This window comes from Mixophyes fleayi, chromosome 2 (genome assembly GCF_038048845.1).
Source record: "Mixophyes fleayi isolate aMixFle1 chromosome 2, aMixFle1.hap1, whole genome shotgun sequence".
Taxonomy (NCBI): domain Eukaryota; kingdom Metazoa; phylum Chordata; class Amphibia; order Anura; family Limnodynastidae; genus Mixophyes; species Mixophyes fleayi.
This window is the reverse complement of record NC_134403.1, coordinates 226,809,913-226,836,401: the sequence shown is the minus strand read 5'-3', so window position 1 is coordinate 226,836,401 and position 26,489 is coordinate 226,809,913. Positions and strand designations below refer to the sequence as shown.

Below are 26,489 nucleotides of genomic sequence, written 5' to 3'. Positions count from 1 at the left end.
AAAAATTCCAGGTATCGGTATATCCTCATTGATAGCTATAAGTGATCTAAATTATTATAAGTTATATTTTAAGCATTCATAGAGAAATATATATATATATATGAAGTACATTACTGATTGCTCAGGATCGACTGTGACCTTATATGTTATAAAAACTAATAAAAACCAAAATGTCTGGTAACCTTAATGTACCATGGGCCTCAAAATAATTATGAATTTGTTAGAAAGTATATGTTGTCTAGTGCGGAGCGGTTTTTCCCTTTCCCCCATTTTCCCAGCTTTTCCCTTTGGGATCACATTCCTTGAACATTGACAAAGACACCGCATGGAAAATTTTGCGTGAGGATCTTAACATGACGAAAGTTTGTGCAACACACAAGGAATGTTGTGTTGACATTCTGCAGCAACTTGACACAGATCCAAACCTGATTCATAAAGTAATCACTTGTGATGAGACCTGGATCTTCCAGTATGATCCTGAAGCCAAAAGAGAGTCAATGCACTGGAAGACACCATCATCACAAAGAATGAAAAAGCTCGTCAAAGCAAGTCAAATTAAAAGCAATGTTCATTGTTTTTTTTTTATATCAAGGGTGTAATTATGGAAGAATGGGTTCCAGAAGGCACAACAGTTAATCAGCATTATTATAAGGAAGTTTTGCAAAAGCCGAGAGAAAGAGTCAGAAAGAAACGGCCGCAACTGTGGAAAAATGGTTTCTTTCTTCACCAGGACAATACACCTGCTCACTTCTGTGAAGCAGTTTTTGAACGTCAAACACATTACTACACTTGAACATCCTCCATATTCACCCAATTTAGCACCTTGCGATTTTTATCTTTCCCCAAAAGTTAAATCAGTGCCTAAAGGGACACATTTTGAGTCAGTTGATGCTGTAAAGAAGAAAAGGGCAGATATGTTGAAACAATTGCAGAAATTGATTTGTTCCATGCCTTCGACCAGTGGAAAACAAGACTACAGCTATGTATTAGTGAAAATGGGGAGTATATTGAAGGGGACAAGCATTAAATTTGTAACACCAATAAATAAAGGTGAGTTATTTAATCAGTCTCGTTATTTCATAGACATACCTCGTATAACCATGGGCCTAATATTCAGTGAGGAATTTGTGTTCCAAATAAGAACATACTTGGCTCTTTTTGGACCGTATTCAAATTTAAATGTTTAAATATGGGTGTCAGTATGCTCTGCCTAACAGTACTTGCCTTGGGAAGTTATTAAGGAAAGTAAAGCAAAAAAAAAGGAGTAACTTTGTACCTTGGCAAAACCATGTTGCGCTGGAGGAGATATAAATTTAAAATTTTTGGACAGATTTATAGTTGGGATAGGGCATGTCCAAGCTCAACTTTACATTTCAGTGTAAAAATAAAGCTATGAACAGGTGGTGTACGAGTTTGCGAATCTATTCATTCCGACAAAAGATTGAGCAACGTGAAGATAGCGAATGGTCTAATTACAACATGCAGCAGATACAGACTTGATAAAACACTGATAGGCAATAATCCAGGCAAGTATAAATACCGTCACTGACTTTGACATCAATTCAAAGGGTGACAGTTACATTGATTATATTAATGGGGCAATGCGAGGACTTAGTGGCTGGATAATTTTTTTGGTTGCACATTATCCAGCCGCCAGGTCCTCGCATTGCCCCCTTAACAGCATCAATGAGGCTACTTTCACAATTTTCCAGGGCCACTTTAAATTCCCAATCCTTCCCTGCTCATAAGGTTGTTATTGGCTGCTCACAATTTTATATGTCACTCTCCACGGTACTGAACCACCCCTCCCCTACCCCTCTTCAAATTCTCTAATTGATCAAAAACACTGATCAGTATTTAAACACAAGAGAATCGACAACCTCTTAAGGAACCAATGCGGCACTATAAGCATAAACACTGCTATAAAATTCATATTTACCTTGAAGTAGCAGATTTATTCCCAGGCCAGAAAACACTGAATCTGCTGACCGACTACTGCGACTCTGTAAGAACAAGTGATAGCATGTCTTAAATTGTAATCTGGACATTTGTTATTAACTAAGTGACATAAGATAGTGACTGTGCAGTTTCTGCACCACCCACTTCATGTGTGAAAGAACACAGAAGGGTACAGTATCCCTATTTTTCAAAATTTGTGTGTATTACTAGTTGTCCATTGAATAAATATCTCTTTAGACTTTCCTATGGTTTACCTAAACTTTACAAGTTAGTATTTATTGAATATAAATATTCCAAATACAAAGCATTATTTAATATAGTAAGTCAATGATCTCATAAACTATACGAATTGATCAGTCAATATAAAGGTAAATATTTAACTGCCCACTGAGCAGTTCCTGTTCATAGGCACTTTGTTAGTTTAATAGCCTCCTGGAGGTTACTAACAATTAGAGGTGTTCAGCTCGGTTTTCTGAAAACCGAACCCACTCGAACTTAAGGGATCCAAGTAGGCTCTCGAGTTGGCTCGGTACTTTCGCGCGTCCTTGGATCTGGATCGAGGCAAAACGTCATTGTTGCTTTGTCGGATCTCGCGGGTTTTGGATTCCATAAGTATCTCCCTCCCGAGGAGATCTAGCACTATTGCTCACACAGAAACAGGGGTAGCAGTGTTCTTGTCACTCACCAGTCCCATTGCTCAGTGCCATTGCTCATAGAGAAACAGGAGGGGTAGCAGTGTTCTTGTCACTTGACAAAAATTGACTGGAAATGACTGAAAAATTGAGAATTATACTCACCGTTAATTTGCTTTCCTTGAGATACTCCATGGCAGCCCTTACAATGGGTTAATCCCTAATCAGCTAGTGTAGACAGGAAGAATTTTGTCCCACCTGGTCCCTATATAAGGCAGCTACTCCTCTTCCTCAGTGTCTTTCGTAACTTCCCAAGCCATCCTATAACATAACTGTCAGAACAAGGGTGGGAAAATATAGGGTTGCCATGGAGTATCACAAGGAAACGAAATGAACGGTGAGTATAATTTTTAATTTTCCTTTCCCTACTCCATGGCAGCCCTTACAATGGGACATACCAAAGCAGTACAATAATTGGGAGAGCAATAAAACTAACACCTTAATAAGGTCAAACAGAAAATGTATTCACAGCGCTTGCTGGAGAATCTTTCTCCCAAACTGTGTCTCCTTAAAGACTGAAACATCAAGAAGATAATGCTTAGAGAAAGTGTGTATCGACGACCATCCGGCTGCCTTACAAGTGTCGGTTTCCGATGCATGGGTTCTATGTGCCCAGGAGGTCACTACTGCCCTAGTTGAATGCGCCTTCAGTATCCTGGGTACTTCACACCCTTTACCCCTGTAGGCCTGTGCAATCACTGCTCTGATCCACTTTGCCAACATGGGTTTGGAAGGGGCATATCCCTTGCGAGGACCTTCAGGTAGTACAAATAGTTGCTTTGTCTCCCTCAGATTTTTTGTCTTGATAATGTAAGCAGATATAGCTCTCACTGCATCTAGAGTATGGAGACGTGTTTCGTCACTATCAGTGGGATGAGAGTATAGAGATGGCAGAATCAATTATTGATTGATGTGGAAGGAAGCTACAACCTTGGGTAGATACTCCGGATTCGTCCTCAAAATTAATTTATCTTCATAGATATTCAGGAAGGGTTCTTCACACCACAACGCATGTATGTCCCCTATTCGATGAGCCAAAGTGATTGCCACAAGAAAGAGCACCTTCAGAGTCAGCCACCTGAGAGATATGTCTTGCAAGTGTTCAAAAGGATAAGCTGTTAAGGCGTCCAAGACAATATTAAGGTCCCAAAGGGCTAAGAATGGTTTCAGCCTCGGTCATAACCTCTTCAGTGCCTGAAAAAACTGGAAGACGAGACCTTGAGATGATAGCTTGATATAAAGAAAGATGCTAAGAGCAGATACTTGCACCTACCTTTAACGTAGCAGGTGCTTGTCCTTTAACAAAAGCATCTTTGAGAAACTCTAACACATCAGGCACATTGGCAGACATGGGATCCTTCGCCATGTCCCTTGCCCAACAAATTATTTTTTTCCAAATTCTGTAATAAATCATAGAGGAATTCTTTTTCCTGGCTTGAATTAGAATGTCTATTACTTCATCCGAGATATCTTTGGATTTCAACAATCGCCGCTCAGTCTCCACGCCATCAAACCAAGGGAGTCTGGATTTGGATGCAGAACTGGACCCTGATGTATGAGGTCCAGCCTGACCGGCAATGGCCATGGATGTTCTCCATGCTACAGCGAACCAAGGGCGCCGTGGCCACGCAGAGAGGACTGCCATCACCTCCACCTTCTCTTTCCTTATTTTCCTGAGTACCTGAAGGATGACTGTAAAGGGAGAAAACACATACATACCTCAGTTTGAAGTTCAACTTCATTCACATGGCATCTATCCCTGTTGTCTCTGTGACGGGAGTAGAAGAGGGGTACCTTGGCATTGCTTCCTGTGGCCATCAGGTCTATCTGTGGTGTTCCAAATCTGCATTGTATAAGTTGAAAAACTTCTTTGTGCAGCTCCCACTCTCCTGGATGGACTTGGTGTCTGCTTAAGTAGTCCGCCACTACGTTGTCTTGGCTGAGAGAGATTTCAGGTCCGCCTCTACCCATTCCATTAATGTGGTTATTTATACCAACATTGCCCTGCTCTTGGTACCACCTTGCTTGTTTATGAAGGCTACCACAGTCCTGTTGTTGGAGAACACTCGTATATGTTTGGTTCGTAGGTAGGGCTGAAAGTACTGGATCGCATGCCAGACCGCTCTTATTTCCAAGATGTTTCCCTGAAGAAATCTCTCTTCGTCTCGCCAAGTTCCCTGCGTGTCCATAGCTTGTATGTGAGCACCCCAGCCTACTGAACTGGCATCTGTGGTAAGAACACACCAGTCTGGTTCCGAGAGAGTCACACATTGCTTGCTCGGGCATGGGAGCGGCCACCAATGTAAGGACTGTCTTGCTGGTCTTGAGAGGTTGACTTTGAAGTCTAGAGACCCCACTATACGATCCCATTGAGCAAAGAGGTCTGCTTGAAGATCTCTCATATGCCATCTTGCCCACGAGAGGATTCCTATTGTTGAGGAAAACATTCCTAGGAGGCGCAGACATGTTCGCGCAGACACATGAGGTTGAATTTGAACTTGGTGCGCTAAGGACTGGATTTTGTCCATCATTTCTTGAGAGAGGCAGACGTTGTCTGTTCTTGTATTTATTTGCACTCATAGAAACATAAGCTGTTGTGACGGTTGTTAGATGGCTTTTTTATACATTGACTAACCAACCGTGCTGTTGCAGAACCTGGATTACTTGGGCTGTAACCTCCAAGTCTGCTCCTTCTGACTTTGACGAAATTAGAATATCTTCCAGAAACGGCCACAAAGTCACTCCTCTTTTCATGAGTGCTGCAATGAGAACTATAAGGACCTTGGTGAATGTTCTTTGAGATGTGGAAAGGCCAAACGGAAGGCAAGTGAACTGGAAGTGACGTCCTTGAATGCAAAATCTCAGAAACTGCTGGTGACTGAATGTAATCGGGATATTGAAATATGTATACTGTAAGTCTATTTCCGTCAGAGAATCTCCTGTTTCTGCTGCTTTGAGAATTGAATTGAATTGATAGATTCCATACGGAATTGTGTTACTCGCACATAGCTGTTGAGCTTCCTTAAATCTAGTACTGTCCTGAATGGCACCTGAAGAGGAGTCTGGAGTAGAACCCCCTGTTTTCCTGACTTGACGGTACTAGTACGATAGATTTTGTTTTCACCAGGCCTCTTAGGCTTTTCTGAAATGCTTGCTGTTCTAGGAAGGGTGAAGGACTTTTTGACTGAATAAACTTGTTTCCTACAGGGTGGGTATGGAATTCTATGGCATAGCCCTTGGTGACTATCTCCTGGACCCACTTGTCTTGTGTGGTCTGAATCCAAACTTTTGCAAAGCATGATATCCGGTCGCCCACTGGAGCTAGTGGAGACTGGATCTGTAGATAGTAATTGGAATCTTTGCTGTCCTTGTTTCCCCCTTTTTGGTCTGAAGGGCCGAAAGGACTGTCTTGCCATATTATCTTGGTGTTTAGAGTATTGTCTCCTTGGCCTATGGGTGCGGGCCTCCCTGAACTGTTGTTTTGGAGAATAAGAGAGAAAACGTCTCACCTTTCTGTCTTGTGGTAGACGATTAGCATTGCCATTTGCAAGCCTCTGCATTAGATTATGCAGTTTTTCACCAAACAAGAAACCGCCTTCATATGGAAGTGTTGTTTTGACGGCTTTTAGATTGATGATCTGCTACCCACGGACGTAGCCAGAGCACCCTTCTTGCTACAACCGCCGAGGTCATGCTCCTGGAAGAGAAAACAATCGTATCCAACGAAGCTTCACACAGAAAATCAATGCTTTTCTGCATAACCTCTGAGGATTTGAGAAGATACAATCTATTTATCTTATCCTCAATGTCTGTATGTAGAATACTGGCCCACAGCCTCCGGGCTCTAGCTACCGAAGCCATGGCTATCCTAGACTTTAGAGTTATGCCTGAGGAGATGTGTAATTTCCTGAAGGAAGTCTCCATTCTCCTATCCATAGCATCTTTTATTGGATCCCCATCATCCCACGGAAGAGTGGTCTTTGAGGATAAGCCAGCTATGGCCGAATCCACCTTAGGCACAGAACACAATTTCAGCACATCTTCATCCTGAAAAGGGTACATACGATTTAGTCTCCCCATGTTAGGATGACTCTTGTCTAAGGCCTGACATTCTTTAGCAATCAAGTCTTTAACCACCTTATGCATATGGAACACTCTAGACTTTGCTTGGTGTTCTGTGGTTTAATTGATACAGTTGGCTCCTCAATACCTAAAGACTTGTTAATATGCTTAAGTATAATATTCACAGTATCCAAGTTAAATATCCTGGGATCCTCTTTCACTTCATCCTCACTATCTGACACCCAAGACCATTCCTGAGCAAAACTAATTGTTTCAGAGGACGGCCATGACCTTATTTCCTCCATATCTTCTGTTATAGGGATCCTGTCCCTTATCGTTCTTTATTATGTGGCCTGAAACTCCTGCATCGCTTTAACCATCCATGAAAAGAACTGCTTAAATTGTTCAGTGGGACCACTGGGGTGCATGGCACACATAATGGATCTTTACAATCTTTCACAAGCTGCACATACACGATTATTCAGTTTATATTTCCTTTTTCCCTGAACAAGCTCCACAGAGGTACTGTTAGACAATAAAAAAAAGAAACTAAGTAACTTATCCTAAGAGTAACCAAAAACCCCTTTTTAAAGGGCTTACCTTGGGGTGTCCTTTAGCTTTTTTGGGGCAGGCTCCACAGTGCACTTATCCAGGTAGCTGCTCAGTCCTGCAGCATCAAACACCAAGCCAATACTGAGCCTCATAAATGGGCTGCAGCTGCTCAACACAGTGCCTGCTTTTAACCTCAACCAAGTGAGCCTTTTCGCAGATTAACTACCTCACCTGTTTCCCTCCTGACAGGAGAATAGCGAGGAACGAGGAATATCGCTGCCGGCCACCCGGCCGCGCACGACGCATGCAAGCGTGTCTCTTCTTGCGCGCGCGACTTGCAAGTGTGCACGCCTGCCGGCATTCTTAGCTAAACTCAAAAGAGGCAAAGTTGTCCCGGCAGTTTCCCCGCTGGTACTGTCACCCCAACAGTCAGCTCAGAGGAAAGCCAAAAAACCTCAAGGTAAGCCCTCTCAAATAAAATAAAAAATAAAACAAACATTCACTACACTACCTGTCCTACAAACTGCTGAGACAGGAAGAAAAGACACTGAGGAAGAGGAGGAGCTGCCTTACGTAGAGGCCAGGTGGGACAAAATTCTTCCTGTCTACACTAGCAAATTAGGGATTAAACCATTGTAAGGGCTGCCATGGTGTAGGGAAAGGACATTAATATTATTGAGTTTAATAATAATGTAGGAACAAAAATAAGAGCCAAATTATGTGATTTTAGCAAACAATAAAATAGGGATTTTAGAAAAAAATAGGGATCCAAAACCAAAACACGGGAAGGCAGTCTTGCCAAAACCAAAACACAAAGTTAATCCAGATCCAAAAGCAACACATGGGGGTCAGTGAAGATCTCTGCTAAGAATGGAAATAAAATGACAACTTCAGTAGTGAATATCTGAATCTCTGTACATTGGCAGTGTAAGTCCTCTCACATTACATAAAGAAATACATGTGGATTGTCATATTACGTTTAGAAATGTGATGAGCTTAGGTCACAATTGTACAGCTCACAATTCGAATTTAAACATTTTAAGATTTGCAGTGCCTCTTCCTGATAACCTGCATATCCTCAGGTGAGTGACACACTGTTGCTGTTATACACAGCACAGTGGCTTAGTGGTTAGCCCTTCTGTCTCACAACACAGGAGCCATAAGTTCAATTCCCAACCATGGCCTTATCTTTGTGGAGTTTGTATGTACTCCCCGTTTTTGTGTGGGTTTCCACCAGGTGCTCCGGTTTCCTCCCACACTCCAAAAACATACTAGTAGGCTAATTGAATGCTATTAAATTGACCTTAGTCAGTATGTATGTATGTTAGGGAATTTAGACTGTAACCCCCAATGAGGCAGGGACTGATGTAAGTGAGTTCTCTGTACAGCGCTGCGGAATTAGTGGCGCTACATAAATGTATGATGATATACTACATACATGCAACCCGCCTTATGAAAAATTTGGACACCAGTCACATTCAGACGACTGTGAAATTAAACTAGTGTGATAAAATGTACATACATATTACCAGTGTTTAATGATCACTTCAGGGGACTCAGAGTTATCGTCTGATTTTTTTAACACTATATAGCTTCATATTTTAAGCCTTAGTTTTCATTTGCCCCGGGTAGGCCATCTTTCTAAGTGTCTCCTGATATATGAGAAGTACTAATTGTACATCATGTTCCCACATACCCAGCCACTCCTTAGCCTAATATATGAACTTGCTATGAGTTTTGTAAAGAGTGCACACTGCAGAGGTATAAGGGCTGGAAGACACAATAAACTCTGTCACTTACCCCACTGCATCCATTACTTTTCTTACAGAGTTCCACATCACAGAAAATATACACTTCAGTGTATCCTTGAAATGCAAAGGAACTGATTTTAATTATTGCCTCCAGACTCACTCCATTTCTTTCCACTGTGGTTAGAACGCCATTATCAGTTGCTGAGCTGTTAATCAAAATCAAATGACATGACTCATGACTGGATTCTCACCTAACACATTCAATTTGGGATTAGGATAACAGGTTAGAGTTCAATGTGTTCTCATTATGGAGCAGATCTGGGGATTGTGCTCTCCATTTGTCTACACAGAAGCATATTTTTATGCACATAAATAAGCACATTTAAAGGGGTGCGCAGTCTGACATCATCCCCATTGATTTGTAAGTGTGAGCTTTTTTAACAATGTGAAGGACTAGAAAATTGAACAGAACATTTTTACTTACCCTCCACTTACAAGTTGCACAGAATTGGTGTCACTACGGTTATTGGTGGGAGTGGCTAAGCACGACTCTACTCTTAGAGCAAAAACATCTCCATCTGCATCTGGAGAAAGCAACCCGAGATAGACATCTGATCCAATAACCACTTGTTCATCCTGCTGTATTGGTTGAGTGTGTGACAAATCCTTATATGCGGCCATGGTGACAGTAAAAACACCGGTTCCATTTTCTGGGGTTAAAGTAATTGTACTGTAAAAATAAAAACATCTTCATCAAAAATCAATTTCTATTAACTGTCTTTTAAAGAACCAGAGTTTATATATGTTTCCATAGAATAACATAGTTATCAAAATATGCTGATTTATTTTATAGCTCCATTCTGTGTGACAAGAGAGCAAACTGACAAGTTAACAATTATTGCTGTCATTATATTGTTACAGCCACGGTAACCATAATTCCATCATATTGTTTTATAGTATACTATAAAAATAAAAAACACCACAATAATCACATTTTTATTTACACTATCACTATCACAACCATAGGATTACACAGTTATTAAAATTAGCTCTTTTGTTTTATAGAACCATTATGTGTGACAACAGAGCAAAATAGCAAGTCTAAGGGTATTGTTATTATATTTTCCCACGAAAAATCTATGAAATGAGGAGAGACGTTAAGTGAAAATTAAGAGAAAGAGTATTCCACAAGAAACTATTTTCAGGAACAAAGTTCCATTAGAGGCTTATTTAACTCCTAATCCCACGAAAACTACAGTTTTCATGGGACCACTGCAAATTTAAATATCCCCTCTATTTATAACTAAACATGACAGCAGATATCAGAGCCTATAGGGTGAGCATTGTGGTAGAGGCATCTTTGGATCCCTCACTTCAGCCTATCTACTCTCCCCTCTTGTGACTATCGCAAAAGTGGCGACTTTGCAATAGTGACCATGAAAGAGATAGGAGATAGGTGTTCCACGTTTATCGTGACTGCAGAACACTTTTAATAAATAGTCACAATCTTTCATTCCTTATCATTGCAAGGAATGAAAATGATTGTGCCAAAAAAATTATTATTGTTAAATATGCCCCTTAGTCCCTTAGTGACCACAGATATTCTACACCTTATTGTTCAGACCAATTGTCACATTTCTCCATGTTTTATTTATTCTAGGAATAAAAAATAATTTTATTCCTTAGTCTAACCAAATGTTTTATAATAAAATAAATATTATTTTTATTTCATCACAAAAATGACAGTATCTATGACTGTGCTTTGGTTACATTAATGCATTTAGTAAAACACTGAACAAATGAATGTTTGTAGACTTGTGAGGGGCAACAGTACATAGTAAATATATTGTACTGGAATAGAAATGTGTAGCCTAAAAGCTGGACTTCTGTTTAACATATTACTGTGCCATGAAGACCTAAGTGTGCTGCAGTCTCAAGCACCTAATACAAACTATTCTGTAATACCTGACCTACTTCAAACTAGAACCTTAAACCTCCCGAAAAATTGCTCGTTAGTCTATTTTTTTAAAATGTCTCCCTAAATGTATGTTTCTTAAAAAATATACTGTGGCTGATATGCTATCATTAGAGCACTGTCAGATTATGGATCCAAATTACAGTGTAGAATCTACACATAAACATTGATATAGTCAATGGAAATTCATTGTTCACAGGGTACTATGAGTGGTGGAGAGAACATCCACAGGACACCAGGCCAATAATGGGAAAAACAATTTGATTTCAACATACATAACTATTGATGCTTGTTGAAGCTGAAACAACCAGGTCTGACTGGTTTTGAAAGCATGAGCGTGATTTATCATTGACAGATGACAGGTTTCTGCAAACAATTACCATAGACATAGAAGAAACTTAGGGTGCATATACATTGACATTGATTCTATGTTGTCCAGAAGGAAATGGTGATACCTGTACACAGGGCCGCCATCAGAAATCATGGGGCCCAGTTTCGCCCCTCCCCCCCGATGAGCGCTTTCTTGACAATAAGTCATTGAAGTAAATGTTTGACACATTGCTGCTCATATCAAACATTTACTTTAATGTCCTAAGTTAAACCATGCTTTTTTACTGTATTAGGAACGAATTACCGAATAATATACATGTATGACCTCACCTTCTGACCTGACAACATGAGTCACCATAGACATCTCACCTTAACACAGGATGTAGAGAGAAATTTAGACTGGTCTGCATGGTCAGGTTGTATGCACAGGTAATGTTGTAGCTGAGTGGATTCTTGGTAATGAGAGGTCCTGCAGTTGGTGCAATGTAAAGAGTGTTGGTAATATAGATATTTGATGAATCTTGCTGCATAAGGGAATAGAATGAAGAAATATAAACATAAAATGATATAATGCCAAAAAAGGAAAATAGGATTTGTTTGCCATACATTGCTTATTTCTTCAAAATTATGAAAATACACATTTCACACAAACTTTTCTTCTGAAGGGTGCTTATTATTAGGATCTAAGCACCTTAAACTGTATTTGGAAACATATAGCTTGGCAGTGACCAATCTCCATGATGAAATCACCCTCAGAGTGATAAAACACACTATGTATACTGAATGTCTGTTTTAGGGTAGTAGCTCACAGCCAAGAAATGGAAAGATTTTGCTACTGATCAGCACTTTGTATTTTAATGAGGCAGATAAATTCATGTAACTATGAATGAAAAACTATAGGGCCAATTTATCAAAGGACTAAAAGTTAGAAGGATAGACCACTATTCACATTGCCCTATATATTAAGTGCATTATTGCTAATGATAACTCTTGGGGGTATATTTTCTAAACTGCTGGTTTGAAAAAGTGGAGATGTTGCCTATAGCAACCAATCAGATTCTAGCTGTCATTTTGTAGAATGCACTAAATGACGCTCATTTCCTTGAAGTTAAGATGGAAATGTAAGTATGCGGCCATGCACAATGTACAGCGATAAGCACAGTACTTTGTGCTTGGCCGCATACTTACATTTCCACCTTAACTGCAAGGAAACGAGCATCGCGGTCGGCAGTGACGTCACTAACACTGTTTGGATTCTTCATAGGTCGCAATCCCTTGCAGTCGCCGGTCACAGCAGTCGTCCTGGAGCCAGGTCGGGAAGGAGTCATTCGGGGTTACCATGTCGGGGTAAGTATTGTAGGAATAATGGGAACCATTATTCCGTACCCCACCCATATCGGGAATGAGAAGGGGACTTAGGTATATAGAGAGAACCACAAAATTAATATTACAACCTGATATCTCTCTTACAAATCAACTACATTGAGGGACATAGGTTTTATATTTGCGAATTACAGATATTACCTATATCAGTGCTTGAAGTGGGGCCGCATGTACTGGTAAGACATAACAGCAATACTCTGCCTCACTTCTTCACGGTGATGGCCGTCAGTAAATGGGGTTGGCAAGGCAGGGGAGCGCCATGTTTGTGAGGCGTTCCACTCCGCCTGCCTTCCCCACTTGTGTTGCATCCTGTAGAAGCTCCCTGCTCCTATCTACTCTCTGCTAAATTCTTGCTGTCAGAACGTGATGACGTCACACTCAACAGTCAACAATACTGAAGCAGGGAGCAGAGAGGAGCTGGGAGCACAGAAGAAAAGAAGAAGAGCAAGAGAAGAAGACAGAAGAAAGAAGGTCATAGAAAGGTAAGAATAGAATGGTGGGGGACAGAGTAATGATGGAGGGGGCACAGTGTGATATATGGAGGGGGCAGAGTGTGATATATGGAAGGGGCAGAGTGTGATATATGGAAGGGGCAGAGTGTGATATATGGAAGGGGCACAGTGTGACATTTGGTGGGAGCACAGTGTGACATATGGAGGAGGTACATTATAATATATGGAGGGGGCACAGTGTAATATTTAGAAGGGGTACAGTGTGATATGGAGGGGCACAGTGTGATATGCAGGGGGCACAGTGTGATGTATGAGGGCACCGTGTGATAAATGAGGGCACAGTGTGATGAATGAGGACACAGTGTGATGAATGAGGTCTTAGTATGATATAGGGGCACTGTGTGATGAATGGGCACAGTGAGATGAATGACGACACAGTGTGATATGGGGGCACAATGTGATGAATGAGGGGGCACAGTGTGATGAGGGGACAGTGTGATTGTGAAGGAGGGTGCACAGTGTGATGATGAAGTAGGGGGTACAGTGCAATGAAGGAGGGTGCAGTATGATGAAGGTGGCTGCAGTGTGATTATGTAGGGGCAAAAGTATGAATTAACTAGTGAAAGGGAATAATACTAGCAGTAACAGGGATAAATAGGATCAAATAGTAAGGTAGTTGTATCGAATGTAAGAAATTAACAACTGAGTAGAAGGAAAATGTTAATATGGAGCGCTATGCTCCGTTTCCCATCTTGGTAGTGGTGTTCCCTGTGTTCTAGTGAAGACAGGAAGTGGGACAGCCTCCAGCCGTCTGCATTGCTCTACCTAGCATGCACAGACAGGAAGTTAGGCTTGCAGCAGGTTCTTCCTGTGACAGTTGAACTATAAAGAAGCTATAACTAGCGTTGCATCTTTTTTGTGTTAAACTTACTTATATATAGAAATATAAAGTGACTGGAGACACAAAACACATATGAGCAACCTGCTCTCTGACATTGCCCACAGTATATGCTTACCATCTATATATATGAATGTACTATAATAGAATTAACTGCACAAATTTGTCCTATTGCCTGTCTGTTGCAGTCAGTATCAACTGTAAACAACTACATAATATATATATATATATATATATATATATACACACAAACAGTATATCATCAGTTACAACAAGTTCTGAAATAAAATGAATTGGTTAAGTCAAAAGCTTCTTGTGGTTTATCGTTTAACATCTACCACCAATGTCCCTTACACATATTACATGTAACAGCATAAGTGCCCTGATAATAGATTTCTGCCAATACAATAATACTGGAATACAGTGAACACTCTATAACCATATCCATAATAGTGTGAAAACTATAGATAATTGTTAAACTAGACACTAATGAAATACTTTGCTTCTGTGAGACATGGACACCATGGTACTGCCTACATGGTAACTAAGTAATCATGGCCCCTCTTCCCCTCCAACACTTATTCCTTTCTCTCTTTTCCTAAAAACTTTTTCCCAACCTCTTTTTTTTTTAATTTCCTTCACAGCATCATCAAAAAACCCACTTTGTTATGTTTCACTCAATTTACAAGTTATATTGTGGAACTAATATTTCTCTAATGATGTTTTTCTTTTTTCGATTTGCAGAATATATTCTGCAATGATGTTTTTTCTTTGTACAAAGTGTAAAAATAAAGAGATTTTTTAAAAAAAAATACTTTGCTTCTACACGGACAAGCACCTATTACATTTGAAATATATATACCTTTATAAAAATATACATAATAGATGTGAAGGCGATTTTGTCTCAAAGACCGACGCTGGAGGTGTATTAAGCGCAGCAATAGACATTCGCTAAAGTCAACCAAATGGATGCGTTTGAGAGATATTTTCAATCCGCTTTGAGAGATTAAACATATATGGCAGAAATACAAACATGATCCGATGGATGGCTTATGTAGTCTACCTAGCGACTGATACTCCTTCATTGTGTACCGAGAAAACCCCAAAAGTGATATCTTTTAGCAAACAAACATCATTACTACGTAAGCACTTATTTCCAAATATATATATCAGACTTATCTAATCTCATATTTCTTCATATTATTTTTAAAGTTTGCTGAAACATTTGATAACGATGGAACAAAAAACCTTTTTAGAAATACGTAAATTAAAAGTTCAATTGTATATGATTTTCCTTAGTGCATACTAATACATTGTAGCGCAGCAAACAATAGAGAAATCCAACACAATAAAACTGGTACGGTTAATTTTCTCTCTTTCTCCTTTTTTTCTCCTTTATAATTTGTGAAATAGAAGTTATCTAAGTTGGAACCGACCGAGTTTTCAGTTCCATGGATGTGCTGAAAACCCACGCTTACTAGAGCTGAATGAAGCTGAATCCTAGGATTTCTGTCTGTAGAAACAGGTGGGATAATTACTGACCCAGCCAAATAGATTAACTAAGCTGTGCATGATTAAAGAAATTCTAAAAACATGAACTGGTGATGGCCCTTGAGGACTGGTTTGCCCATCACTGGTATAGTATGTTATGTTGATAAACAATTGAAACCAAATTATTGTTAAATATAATGTACTCTAAGTGTTATAATTAGCGTGTAAGAAGGTTCTTACCTGTGCCAGGGATAGATCCAATGTATCAAAAAAAATACACTAACCCCAACGAGCCAGACATTAAGTTAACAACGCCCATGTTTAATAATTAGCCCTCTTTTCATCCAACCAGTCCAATAATACATTAATAGTGTTTACGTTTTATAAATAAGCCTTCGTCCCCTCACCCTGCCCCAACATTAAAAGCATTCCCTTTCAATATGTTCATATATTGCTCTCCAACCTCCCAGGCCCCGATATTAAATTGAAATTATTCCCGTTTTTTTACAGATTGGGTACCAGAATAGACAACAAACCCCCCATCCCTATATTTTTTAATAGATTTGGCACAAGAAAAATCATGTCAAACCCAATATTTATATATTGGACACCCCTATATTATTTATAGATTATGAGCCAGAATAACCATTTACCCCCCTTGCTATTCCGTTTTTACATTTGTACCAACTTAATGCCCAATGCAGACATTTTAAGGTGTATTGTAATTATTTTATTTTTTATTTTGTTTAGTAAAAAGTGCATATAGAATAATATGTCCAAAATCCAATTAAACAGCATAATTCTGGGCTGATAGTGACTTTAGTTTTATTTAGCAGAACAGAGTGATGGATAATAGCATGTACTATATGTGTAAACACTAATTTCCATAGAGGTGCTTAAGACATCCCAGCCCGAACCCCCTTCCCCTCCATTGTCTCTCTTCCTCTATTTCCTGTACTTTACCTACAGTCTCCTCTTCTTCTTCCCTCTTCTTCTAGTTCTTATACTTCTTTCTGCTGGTGCTGACAGCTCCTGTGGGCTCATCTTCATAGCGCTGCAACGTTATGATGTCATGTGGGCCATGCTACATGCATAGGGCAGGGAGTCGTGACAGGTGCTACCTTTGATACAGCCCTGCGCCTACAAGAGTTGGGACCGGGGCATGATTGAGCTGCAGATCATAGTGGACCCCCTTGTCCATTTGGGCCTCATAAAGCGATATCGCCCGTACCCTAATGATGGCGGCCCTGATCAGTAATCTCACTTGCGCAATGTGCACAATTGTTTTCTTTTCTCTTTTTGGGTACCTTGGATCTTTCATTGGTATGTAGAAAGAACATACTAACATGCAAATTATAACACTTCTATTTGGTGAGTGTATTATATTCAGCCATGATTTGATTTCACTTGTTTATCAATAGAACACACTGTACTTTTCTTGATCTCTTCTGGGTGCTTCCTTTTCAGACGATCTACCATATTGAATATTCATGTGCATAGCACAAAACCTTATTTTTGAGATTTTCAGTACTTAGACTGAAACAAAATAGCAAATTAGATTATTATGCATATATTCACAACAACATCCAGGAAACCCAAAGCTGTGAACAACAGCATGAAATCCAGCACAAAAGACTCAGTCACATAATAACAGACAAAATATGTATTTTACGCCGAAAAGTTCATCACTGTTTCAATGTAATTGACCCATAGAGGAAAACAGGGTACTCAAAATACATAATACACAGACCAGGTGATTTTTTCACTGATTGATAAAGGAAATCTCTGGTGATGTCAGTGGCTATTGACAAAATTACTTTCCTTTTTAGAGTTGGAAGAAAATGATTTCACACAAATAAAAAAATTTGGAAATTCTTTAAATATTGTCCAAATAGATAGCTAGTCCTTAGCAAACAGGCAAAATGTGACATTGTGCTGTTAATACACATGCTGGTTTGTTCTGGATGAACTACAAAGCACCTACTGTTTGCTAAATCTTCGAGTCTACACATTTATTGCACTTTATTGTCATCTACAGAATACTGAGACTCTGGTACATGCTGTTAATTTGAAAGCTAGATTTAAAGATTAAAATGAGAAACAAAGTAGATTACAATTACATGACAAAAAATAAGTATTTTACCGTAACGATGTTCCCGCACCATCCTTTAGCTGTTTGTAATTGAATACCGGACACTGACACATTGTTGATTGTAGTATTATATTGGAAGTTGCAGTAGACAGAGTTATTAATCAGATGGAAGGCACTGTACTGGTAACCAAGGGCTTTCAGTTCACATATATTGACATAAGTTTCCATTGTACCATCATTACAGGTCACTGTAGGTTTCAACCTTGCAGGTGCTGCACACAAATAAAACATTCTTTTAGATCAGGAAACAATTTTTAACACCCACATACATGTATCTTACAGTAAGGGCTTGCTCAGACAAGAATTTAGGCATGCTATATTTCAAACAGAAAGCAATACAAACAGTTTTTGTCTGTTACCAAAATTATACATCTAGATTACTCTCTCGAACAAGCCCTGGGGGTAAATTTATCAAGCTCGGGTTTGGAAAAGTGGAGAAGTTGCCTATAGCAACCAATCAGATTCTAGCTGTCATTTTGTAGCCTATACTAAATAAATGATAACTGGAATATGGTTGCTACAGGCAACATCTCCACTTTTTCAAACCTGCAGCTTGATAAATTTACCCACTGGAGTTTACCTTTTGCAGCATTTTAAAAGACTTAGTAATAGATACAAGCAAAACATTATGGGGCTCAATTAGAGTTGAACATGTGTTGTTTTTTTTGCATAAGATATAAATTTTGAATCTGCACATGCACACCAAACATGTGTACGCATATATCTGTATTTATCATTGATTTGTGTCGCCATACGCCTTGCAAGGAAAAACACAGGTGAGCAAGCGTAGGCCAAGTTCAGTAAGGGTATGTTTACCTAATTGCAACAAAATCAGACAGATAATTCTTTTAGGAGGTGTGTCTTTTGCGGGAGCTAAATGGGAGGTGGAATGATATGCAATGGTGATAATGATTATCAGCAACACTATCTAGCCACTTCTGATTGGCTGATTGCATACTGACCCCTCAAGCTGACAGTATTTAATTCATTAGCTTCACACATATATTATTTGTAGTTGCTGCCATTTATATGAAATACTTAATTGACATTTCCATTTGACTACTGCATGAAAGAAAATTCACATATGATTTTAAAAGGGGAAAACAACAAATGTTTGTATTTGATTTAATAAAATTTTATTTCATTTGTGTTCAATGCAATATACATTTCTGAATACACAGTAGGATTTATCATTTTCTAAATAGAGACACACAGTTGGAAAAGACAGATTGTGAAATTGGCCAGATGCAGGTTTATAGTTCTTACAAGAGAATAAAGTAGAAAAATAACATTAATAAATTGTTGTAGCTTTCTGTAAGAGACCATTGCAGAAGCTGCATTAACCCACTTCTGTAATCTGAATTCTCAACTTAGTTATAAATAAAATGTATTTATCAAAGCCCATACCTGGGTCACTGAAAGAACATTAATGTTTCAGATTTAAAAATCTTGTCAATTTCATAAATAAGAATAATTAATGGTTTTATTTAGTCATCTAATGTGATGTATAAAACATAGATAAAACTTACTTATCCCTGAGTATATGGTTTTATTACAAACACAGGTTGGTGGTCCATTTACAATATCACAGCTCTCATCACTTTGACACGATGGACTGCATTGCTTCACATCTGTAGGAGATAACCATGGTAAGAAAATAAATGAATCTGCAGTAGCACGGGCTTCAAACCCCTGACAATATATAAAGGACTTGTAGTTGTGTGATGTGTAAATATCATTTTATTTCAACAATGTGACTCACCTGTGCAGCAAATTGAATTCCAATACCAGCCACTAGTGACATTACAGCAGTCATTGGATTCCATTGGGCACTTACTGGCAACAGGAAAACATTGGGAAATGCTATCGCTACAAAGGCATCCATTTTCAGGATCACATGACCCTCCACAATCTGAGCATAGAGCAGGATCAGATCCGTCTGCAGAACAATACACACACAGATGTATCATTATGTCATCAATTTGGATCTGAATATGTGAACATAGGAGGGACACTTTATAAAGAATACAGAAAACACTGAACAAAGGAGAATGGACAAATCATTTTTACATTGTCATTTTACCAGGAATGTGGTAAATGCTAGAATGTGTATTATTTGCCTACCAGATAGTTTTGCTCACATATGTAGCAGAATAAAGACTAAACCAGTGATTTCCAGTCTTCACTGACTTCCCCAGACATAAGAAAGAAGTATGGAGAAGCTTATGCTGTCCAATAATGATAACACATAGGGTCATATTCAATTGTTGGATTTCCCCGCGACGTTAAAAGTATTACCGTCATTATGGTAATACTATGCCGGATTTCAGTTCGCAGCTCCCTGAGCCACGAGCTGAAATACAGCGTGAAAGGTACCGTAATAGCGGTATTTACGCACACTATTACCATAATGATGGTAATAGTACGCGCACCGCGTTACTTTTGCCAGTAACGCCAACAACTGAATATGCCCATATAGTTATATATTGTCACTATGCAAATTATATTAATGATCACTCATGTTGCTGAAGAAAGAGTACTGAGATGTTACCAAAATGTTAAATATTGTGAAGATGTCCTACAATAAAATGGGAATCCTGACCAGAGTACGTGAAATCTTCTCTTTTGCATTATTTATTATTTATTATGACACCTGGTAATAGGATGCTGGTAGAAGCTGCTTCATCCAATACTAGAGATAATTATCCGCATGTGAATTGCTTTATGTTGCTAGTTTTTGTAAGTTATGTAGGCGTTTGTAATGTATTACGGCTATGTATATAAACATGGATGCCATAAGAACTGATAACAATATACACACTGTTATACATAATTATACATAAGTAAGCATGTTCCTATCACATCAAGTCTTTTACTACAAAGGTCACACAAGATCTACTGCAAAATGGGGAAGCAGCTTAATGTGTATATCTGTCCACAATAGCCAGAGCTAAAGCCACAAGTCAGATTGTTATTTTCTTAAATAATTAGTTTGTTAGTAGATTACATATCACTGACTCTCTACATTGCTTTTAAAGTGATTTTTAAAAAGCAAAGATATGAATTTAAAAATGACTCACCGTAGCACCCGGCTCCCTGTGCAACTAAGGTAGAGAAAAAAAAAATTACTTATAATTTCATAGTTGTTTTTTTAAAGTAATATATAAACAACTTTTATTTCTCACATTGGTATAATTTTTCACTCCCCAAAGAAGAATTGCAATACAATATTAGCAAATTGATTTGCCATTTACTTTCTTTGAATGATGATTATTTTATTAATGACATGCACATTAAGGTAACATTTGTTAGAACATTTTTCAGTTTGCTGTTGTTAATTTTATGAACTAGAACATATAAGTAATTTCACATTTTCTTTATGTGTAACAAAAAGAGGTTTAGCTGTGTTGCTATTTTGTATCTATCTATTTGATCTTTCTATTATTAGGTATGTGTTGCTAATGTGTTGAGTGACTAACTTCAGGTGTATTTAGTGATTTCCTAATAAAGTCATTTTGCTACCAATATAGAAAGGGACATTGTATGGCCTAGTGTAGTGTTTCTTAACTCAAGCCCTCACACCTACCACCATCTCATGTTTTAAGGATTTCTGTTGGTAGAAACAGAAAAGATAATTTACTGAACCAGCCAAGTAGAGTAACTTTTCTGTGCATGAATACATAGGCTATTAATGGTGCGTAAGAAACACTGATTTAGTGGATATAAACTCATCCAAATAACAAAGTGATAGCATAATTCTAGGCACCTTTAATGATTACACTTCAAGTTCTATAACCTAAATGTTAAGATATACTGTGGTAGTGTCTCACTTCATTGCAATGTCCTATAAACAGGATGAGGGGCATCATTGAAACATCATTAGTCTTTAAATGGATATTATTTTCATGTTGCCATTCTGTACCATTCTCTTCCATTTAACAGGATTTCTACTTTAAAAGATGAACAGTTGGGTGTGTTGTATCCCCTCTTCGCCACTCCCAGACAATTTCTTATTTTGGGATTTTTTTTCCATTACCCATTATTTATCTGTAAAGGATGTGCGTCTTTCCAGTCTTTAGCTGATTATACAAACGACATTCAGTTTTTCCAATTTGGCATATTTTTAGATTTTAGCATTTATGACCCTGAAAAAATCATTCTGCCTGATCAGAGTTCAGTAGATTTTTATTTAGCTGTTTATTAAAAGTGGTCAGATGAACACTACGGTGTGTGTCATCATCCAACCACAATGCATTGGCCTCTATCTGTTTGGTAGATCAGCCTGATTCCAAATGACCCAATTGGTTCATCATGTGTGCAAACCAAATGGCCACATAGTGGATCATTGGCAATTGGACCAAATGTCAAACCTATCCCATGTGTTGCCAACTTTATGCAATGAAATATAGTAAATTCCTGGCATTTTAACTAACTGATATTAAATCAATATTTATGTAATATTGGCATATGGAATAGCAAACTTTATTGTTTTAATACCACAAATTTACTTTTATAACATTAATATGCCTAAGAGATTCTTATGCTCTGGGAAATATGAATGTATCATAAGCAACAATCATATATTATATTATCAACATATTAAAATAGAGTAGAGTTTTGTCTGCATAACAACCGATTATAGATCGGCAGGAATTAGTCAGAAGGGATTGTAAATTAGCAACAATTATTCTGCAATAGCGTTTCTGCTATACTTTTCATGTTACGCTATTGAGTGTGCTGCAGGGTAGTTTACATATCAACTGACTGTTGATCTGTAGAATTTAGTCAGAAGGGATTACATACCAGCGTTTGTGATTTATACAAGAGGTAATTGGGATATTTGTTCCAACCTCTATCTGTTAGCTGGACATTATCAAGCCTGTATAGCCTGTTATTTAACAGGCATTATATCAAAGACATAACAATTGCTTATTATGGCGTATGTTTCTTTATTTACTATCTGACTTATTCATATTAATCACACTATTATACCTCTGTACCATATAACTAATAGTGGGATTATATAGGTACTATATTGAGTGTACCCAGCTTTTTATCTATATCCATGGGATTTTAATTGCTATATTTTAGTATATTTCGCTTTTAAGTTACTACCTAATAAAAGTTATGTTTTATAGGATGGCAATCATCGATATTATCAATTAGAAGATTTAGTGCACCTTATTTCAGAAACTTTGCCTTCTTCTCCTTTTGTTCAACATATTAAAATATAAGAAAGATTTATTGCAAATAATTTTGTTCCAATCAAGCAATATATACATTTATGAATTTTCATAAAATGAATATTATGCTCTTAACATGCTAGAATTACCACTTTTAAGTATGGTATATTTTAATAAAACAAAACCTTTATGGGACTTATTATTTGGATGTTTGGACCTTGGGATTTTATTGGGTAAAGAATTCCTTCATAATTGAGAGACAATGTTTACAAACTACTAATACATTAAAGGGTCTGGTGCTGCATCTACCTCTCCAATTGTATAGTGGTTAGTTTTCAACCTTAGGATTGTGGTGACACAACACCAATACAAAACCGAGGAAGGAATTTATATCCAATAGCACTAACAGAAAATACATTGTAAAAGACAGAGTAACCTGTGACACTAGTAAAGTAATCTATCTGGTAACATGTCTTTGCAGACTACAATACATTGGGAGGACATGTAGGAAACCAAAGACCCATATTATCAAGCACATCAGAAACATTAAAAAAAGGAAGAAAACAAATAATCTATCCAATCATTACAGGATCCACCATAACACCGCAATACAATATTCAAATGATAAAACCCACCAGAAGAGGAGGAAACCAAGGCAGATCACTCAACCAAGCAGAAACCAGGTGGATATTCGAATTAGAAATACTTATTCCGAAAGAACTAAACGTGGATTTTGAGTTACACCATTTCTATAAACAACACAGAATACAAGAAATGAAAACTAACCACTTTCCTCCATCTAACCATTAACAAAATTCAGGGCACACTAACAATATTTAGCAAAATGACTTAGTATCAACAGACTCCAAAACACAAGAAAAGTCGGAACCACCTTTAACAGGAACTTAACATAATCTGAATAATTAAGAAAAATCGGATATCATTAAAATACATTTTGATATAAAATACACTTGTTACCATATAACCACCATGTCTATACAGTACATGCCAATGGTGGATAATCGTTACTTCCATACATCAGAACACTGTACAGACTTAAGCACAATATAAAACTAAATATGGTTAATAGAACATTAAAAATACAAATGACCAATAATAAACACAGATACACACAACAGCAATAATAGAACCAAAGATCAAACCATGCTAAATAACTGCGTATGGCCAAAACAGGTGACAGGTAGAGAAACAATCTAAGTTTTGTTTATTATTGTCAATAATTTGATTGTTTCCATTTGCAATTTCATTATTTTTACACCCACTCATTTTCTACCATTTACTTTTACAATGTACCAGCAGTCTTAGAACATTTACACCAAACAAGTAGCTGTTTTGATCAATTAACAAGCAGTCAGCTTAACTTTGCTTAGGTCAGATCAGCTTGTACAGGAGTTCAGTGACACCAATTAAGCAAATTAATCAAATAATTACCCAATCAAGTGCTGCTGTTTGATAACCAACACACTTATATAAAGAAGAAAAGGAACACACACCATTATCCCCCTGTAGAAGTCGTGCGAATAAGATGAAACACATAATGTTTCTTATATTTAGACCCTTCAATCGTGCACTGTTTGCATCCAATCAACAACTATGGGCTTCCTTCTGCAGAACGAATGGGTGCGAGAGACTCGAAAACCGCTACAGCATGCACAGACATTGATTTAAGTGCATTCATTTTAACCTCTAAAAAATTAAACAATACATCACGATGTGCTGCTGTTATATTTTCCTATATGTGACCCAATCGATCTCTGAGACACCAGTGAAGAAGATCCAAGGATCAGGATAGAGCGCTCCATATCATTATGTACCCTGACTACAGTACAACAGAAATAAGACACAAACTATTACAAAGCCTTCCGTTGTTTATCTATAACATACCAACTTGGACTGTTAAGTTAAGCTAATCACTTGACCTCTCTTCCCAGAAATTCATAGACTATTTATAGCAATTAATTCCAAATCCTGACAGCAGGATACTGTGAAATAATATGTGACCTTGATTACAAAACAATATTACAATCATATGATACAATTATTTACTTAGTAAGCGTTCAATATAGAAACTGTTACACATATTGTTCTACTAAGAGAATTAACCCCTTATGGTATAAAATCACCACAATCCTAATTCTTAAAACTAACTATTATACATTTGGAGAGGTAGAGGCAGTGCCAGATCCATCTCATTCTCAAACAAATACAAAAAGGGGGAAGGGACTTCATGCATAATGGTCCTAATACACTTAGACCCCTGTCTGTTCCATGCTGCCTCTGTTCATTTTGCTCCTTATTAAACAGGAATAATTTACTTTTTCCCCTCATATTCCATTCTATTTTTGGGCAGCACGGTGGCTTAGTGGTTAGTACTTCTGCCTCACAGCTCTGGAATCATGAGTTTGATTCCCGACCATGGCCTTATCTGTGTGGAGTTTGTATGTTCTCTCCGTGTTTGCGTGGGTTTTCTCCAGGTGCACCGGTTTTCTCCCACACTCCAAAAACATACTAGTAGGTTGATTGGCTGCTAACAAATTGACCCTAGTCTCAGTCTCTCTGTATGTTTGTCTTGTTGGGGAATTTAGACTGTAAGCTCCAATGGGGCAGTAACTGATGTGAGTGAGTTCTCTCTATAGCGCTACGGAATTAGTGGCGCTATATAAATAAATGATGATGATTCTATCCCTTTATAGGGCCTATTTTGCAAGATCAAACACACAAAAGTTCTCATGAAATAAGTACAATCCCAGAGTTTCCTTCCTTTCCCGAACACTTTAAGCTATAAATGAGGCTACTGAGCAGTATCTTAGGAAAAATAATACTTTCATTTGATGAAAGGTTCATTCTATAGTGGTGGTAGATTGAACATTTGATGTGACATGTATATTTTAGCTCAGTGCACCTAAGCTCACCTCTAGGTTATGAAGGTGTTTCCCGAGATAGTTGACATGCACTTTAGCCTGCTCTAAGCAAACCTTCTAGGAGCACTGGTACAAAACCATGGTGATTTGCAGTGTGCAATCAGTGAGCATCGTAAATGAGGTAAGGTCTATTTTAGAATATACTGTATGTTTAAAAAGTTATTGTAAGCTACATTTTGTAGGAAGTGAAGAGGGTAAACTTTATTAAACACTTTTAAAAATGAAAACAAAAACAAAATGTGCATTGTGATTTCATATCACATATAATTGAATACATTTCAGAGACATGTACAATCCTAAACTAACCCACAAATGAACATTTACCTGTATGTTTCAGTAGAGTGCACAGGGTGATAAAGATGACAAATTTCATTTCTTTAAATTTCTCCTGTCAGCTCTTAATTGTGAGATGCTGGTGTCCTATTAGCTGATATGCAGATAGTTTAGCTGCTTTTATAGCAGCAATAGACTACATGTTGTAGTGATGTAATAGGGGCAATGACGTAGTGGTTGGGGAGTTTCTGTAAAAGCATTTGAAGAGGAGGGTCTAACTTGACATGTGTATCATTAACTGCTTTCATATTTACTCATCCTCTTTATGCAGGTCTGTAACATCTTCCTTGATAAGAAAAAATGTAATTCAGGAATGTGATTGTACAGAAGTTGC

At 37.9% G+C, this 26,489-nt stretch overlaps 1 protein-coding gene across 1 annotated transcript in view; it reads right to left on the bottom strand.

Moving 5' to 3' along the window:
• LOC142138697 (pancreatic secretory granule membrane major glycoprotein GP2-like) overlaps positions 1-26,235 on the bottom strand; it is a 37,865-nt gene extending 11,630 nt beyond the window's left edge. Inside the window, exons 1-9 of the mRNA XM_075195548.1 lie at positions 26,147-26,235; positions 20,778-20,801; positions 19,460-19,636; positions 19,227-19,328; positions 17,689-17,909; positions 11,691-11,845; positions 9,501-9,746; positions 9,066-9,222; positions 1,940-2,003 (exon numbers count right to left, since the gene is read on the bottom strand). Of these exons, the coding sequence (XP_075051649.1) occupies positions 1,940-2,003; positions 9,066-9,222; positions 9,501-9,746; positions 11,691-11,845; positions 17,689-17,909; positions 19,227-19,328; positions 19,460-19,636; positions 20,778-20,801; positions 26,147-26,195 (1,195 nt within the window). The 5' untranslated portion in view covers positions 26,196-26,235. The remainder of the gene's footprint in view (positions 1-1,939; positions 2,004-9,065; positions 9,223-9,500; positions 9,747-11,690; positions 11,846-17,688; positions 17,910-19,226; positions 19,329-19,459; positions 19,637-20,777; positions 20,802-26,146) is intronic.
• Between the last annotated feature and the right edge of the window lie 254 nt (positions 26,236-26,489).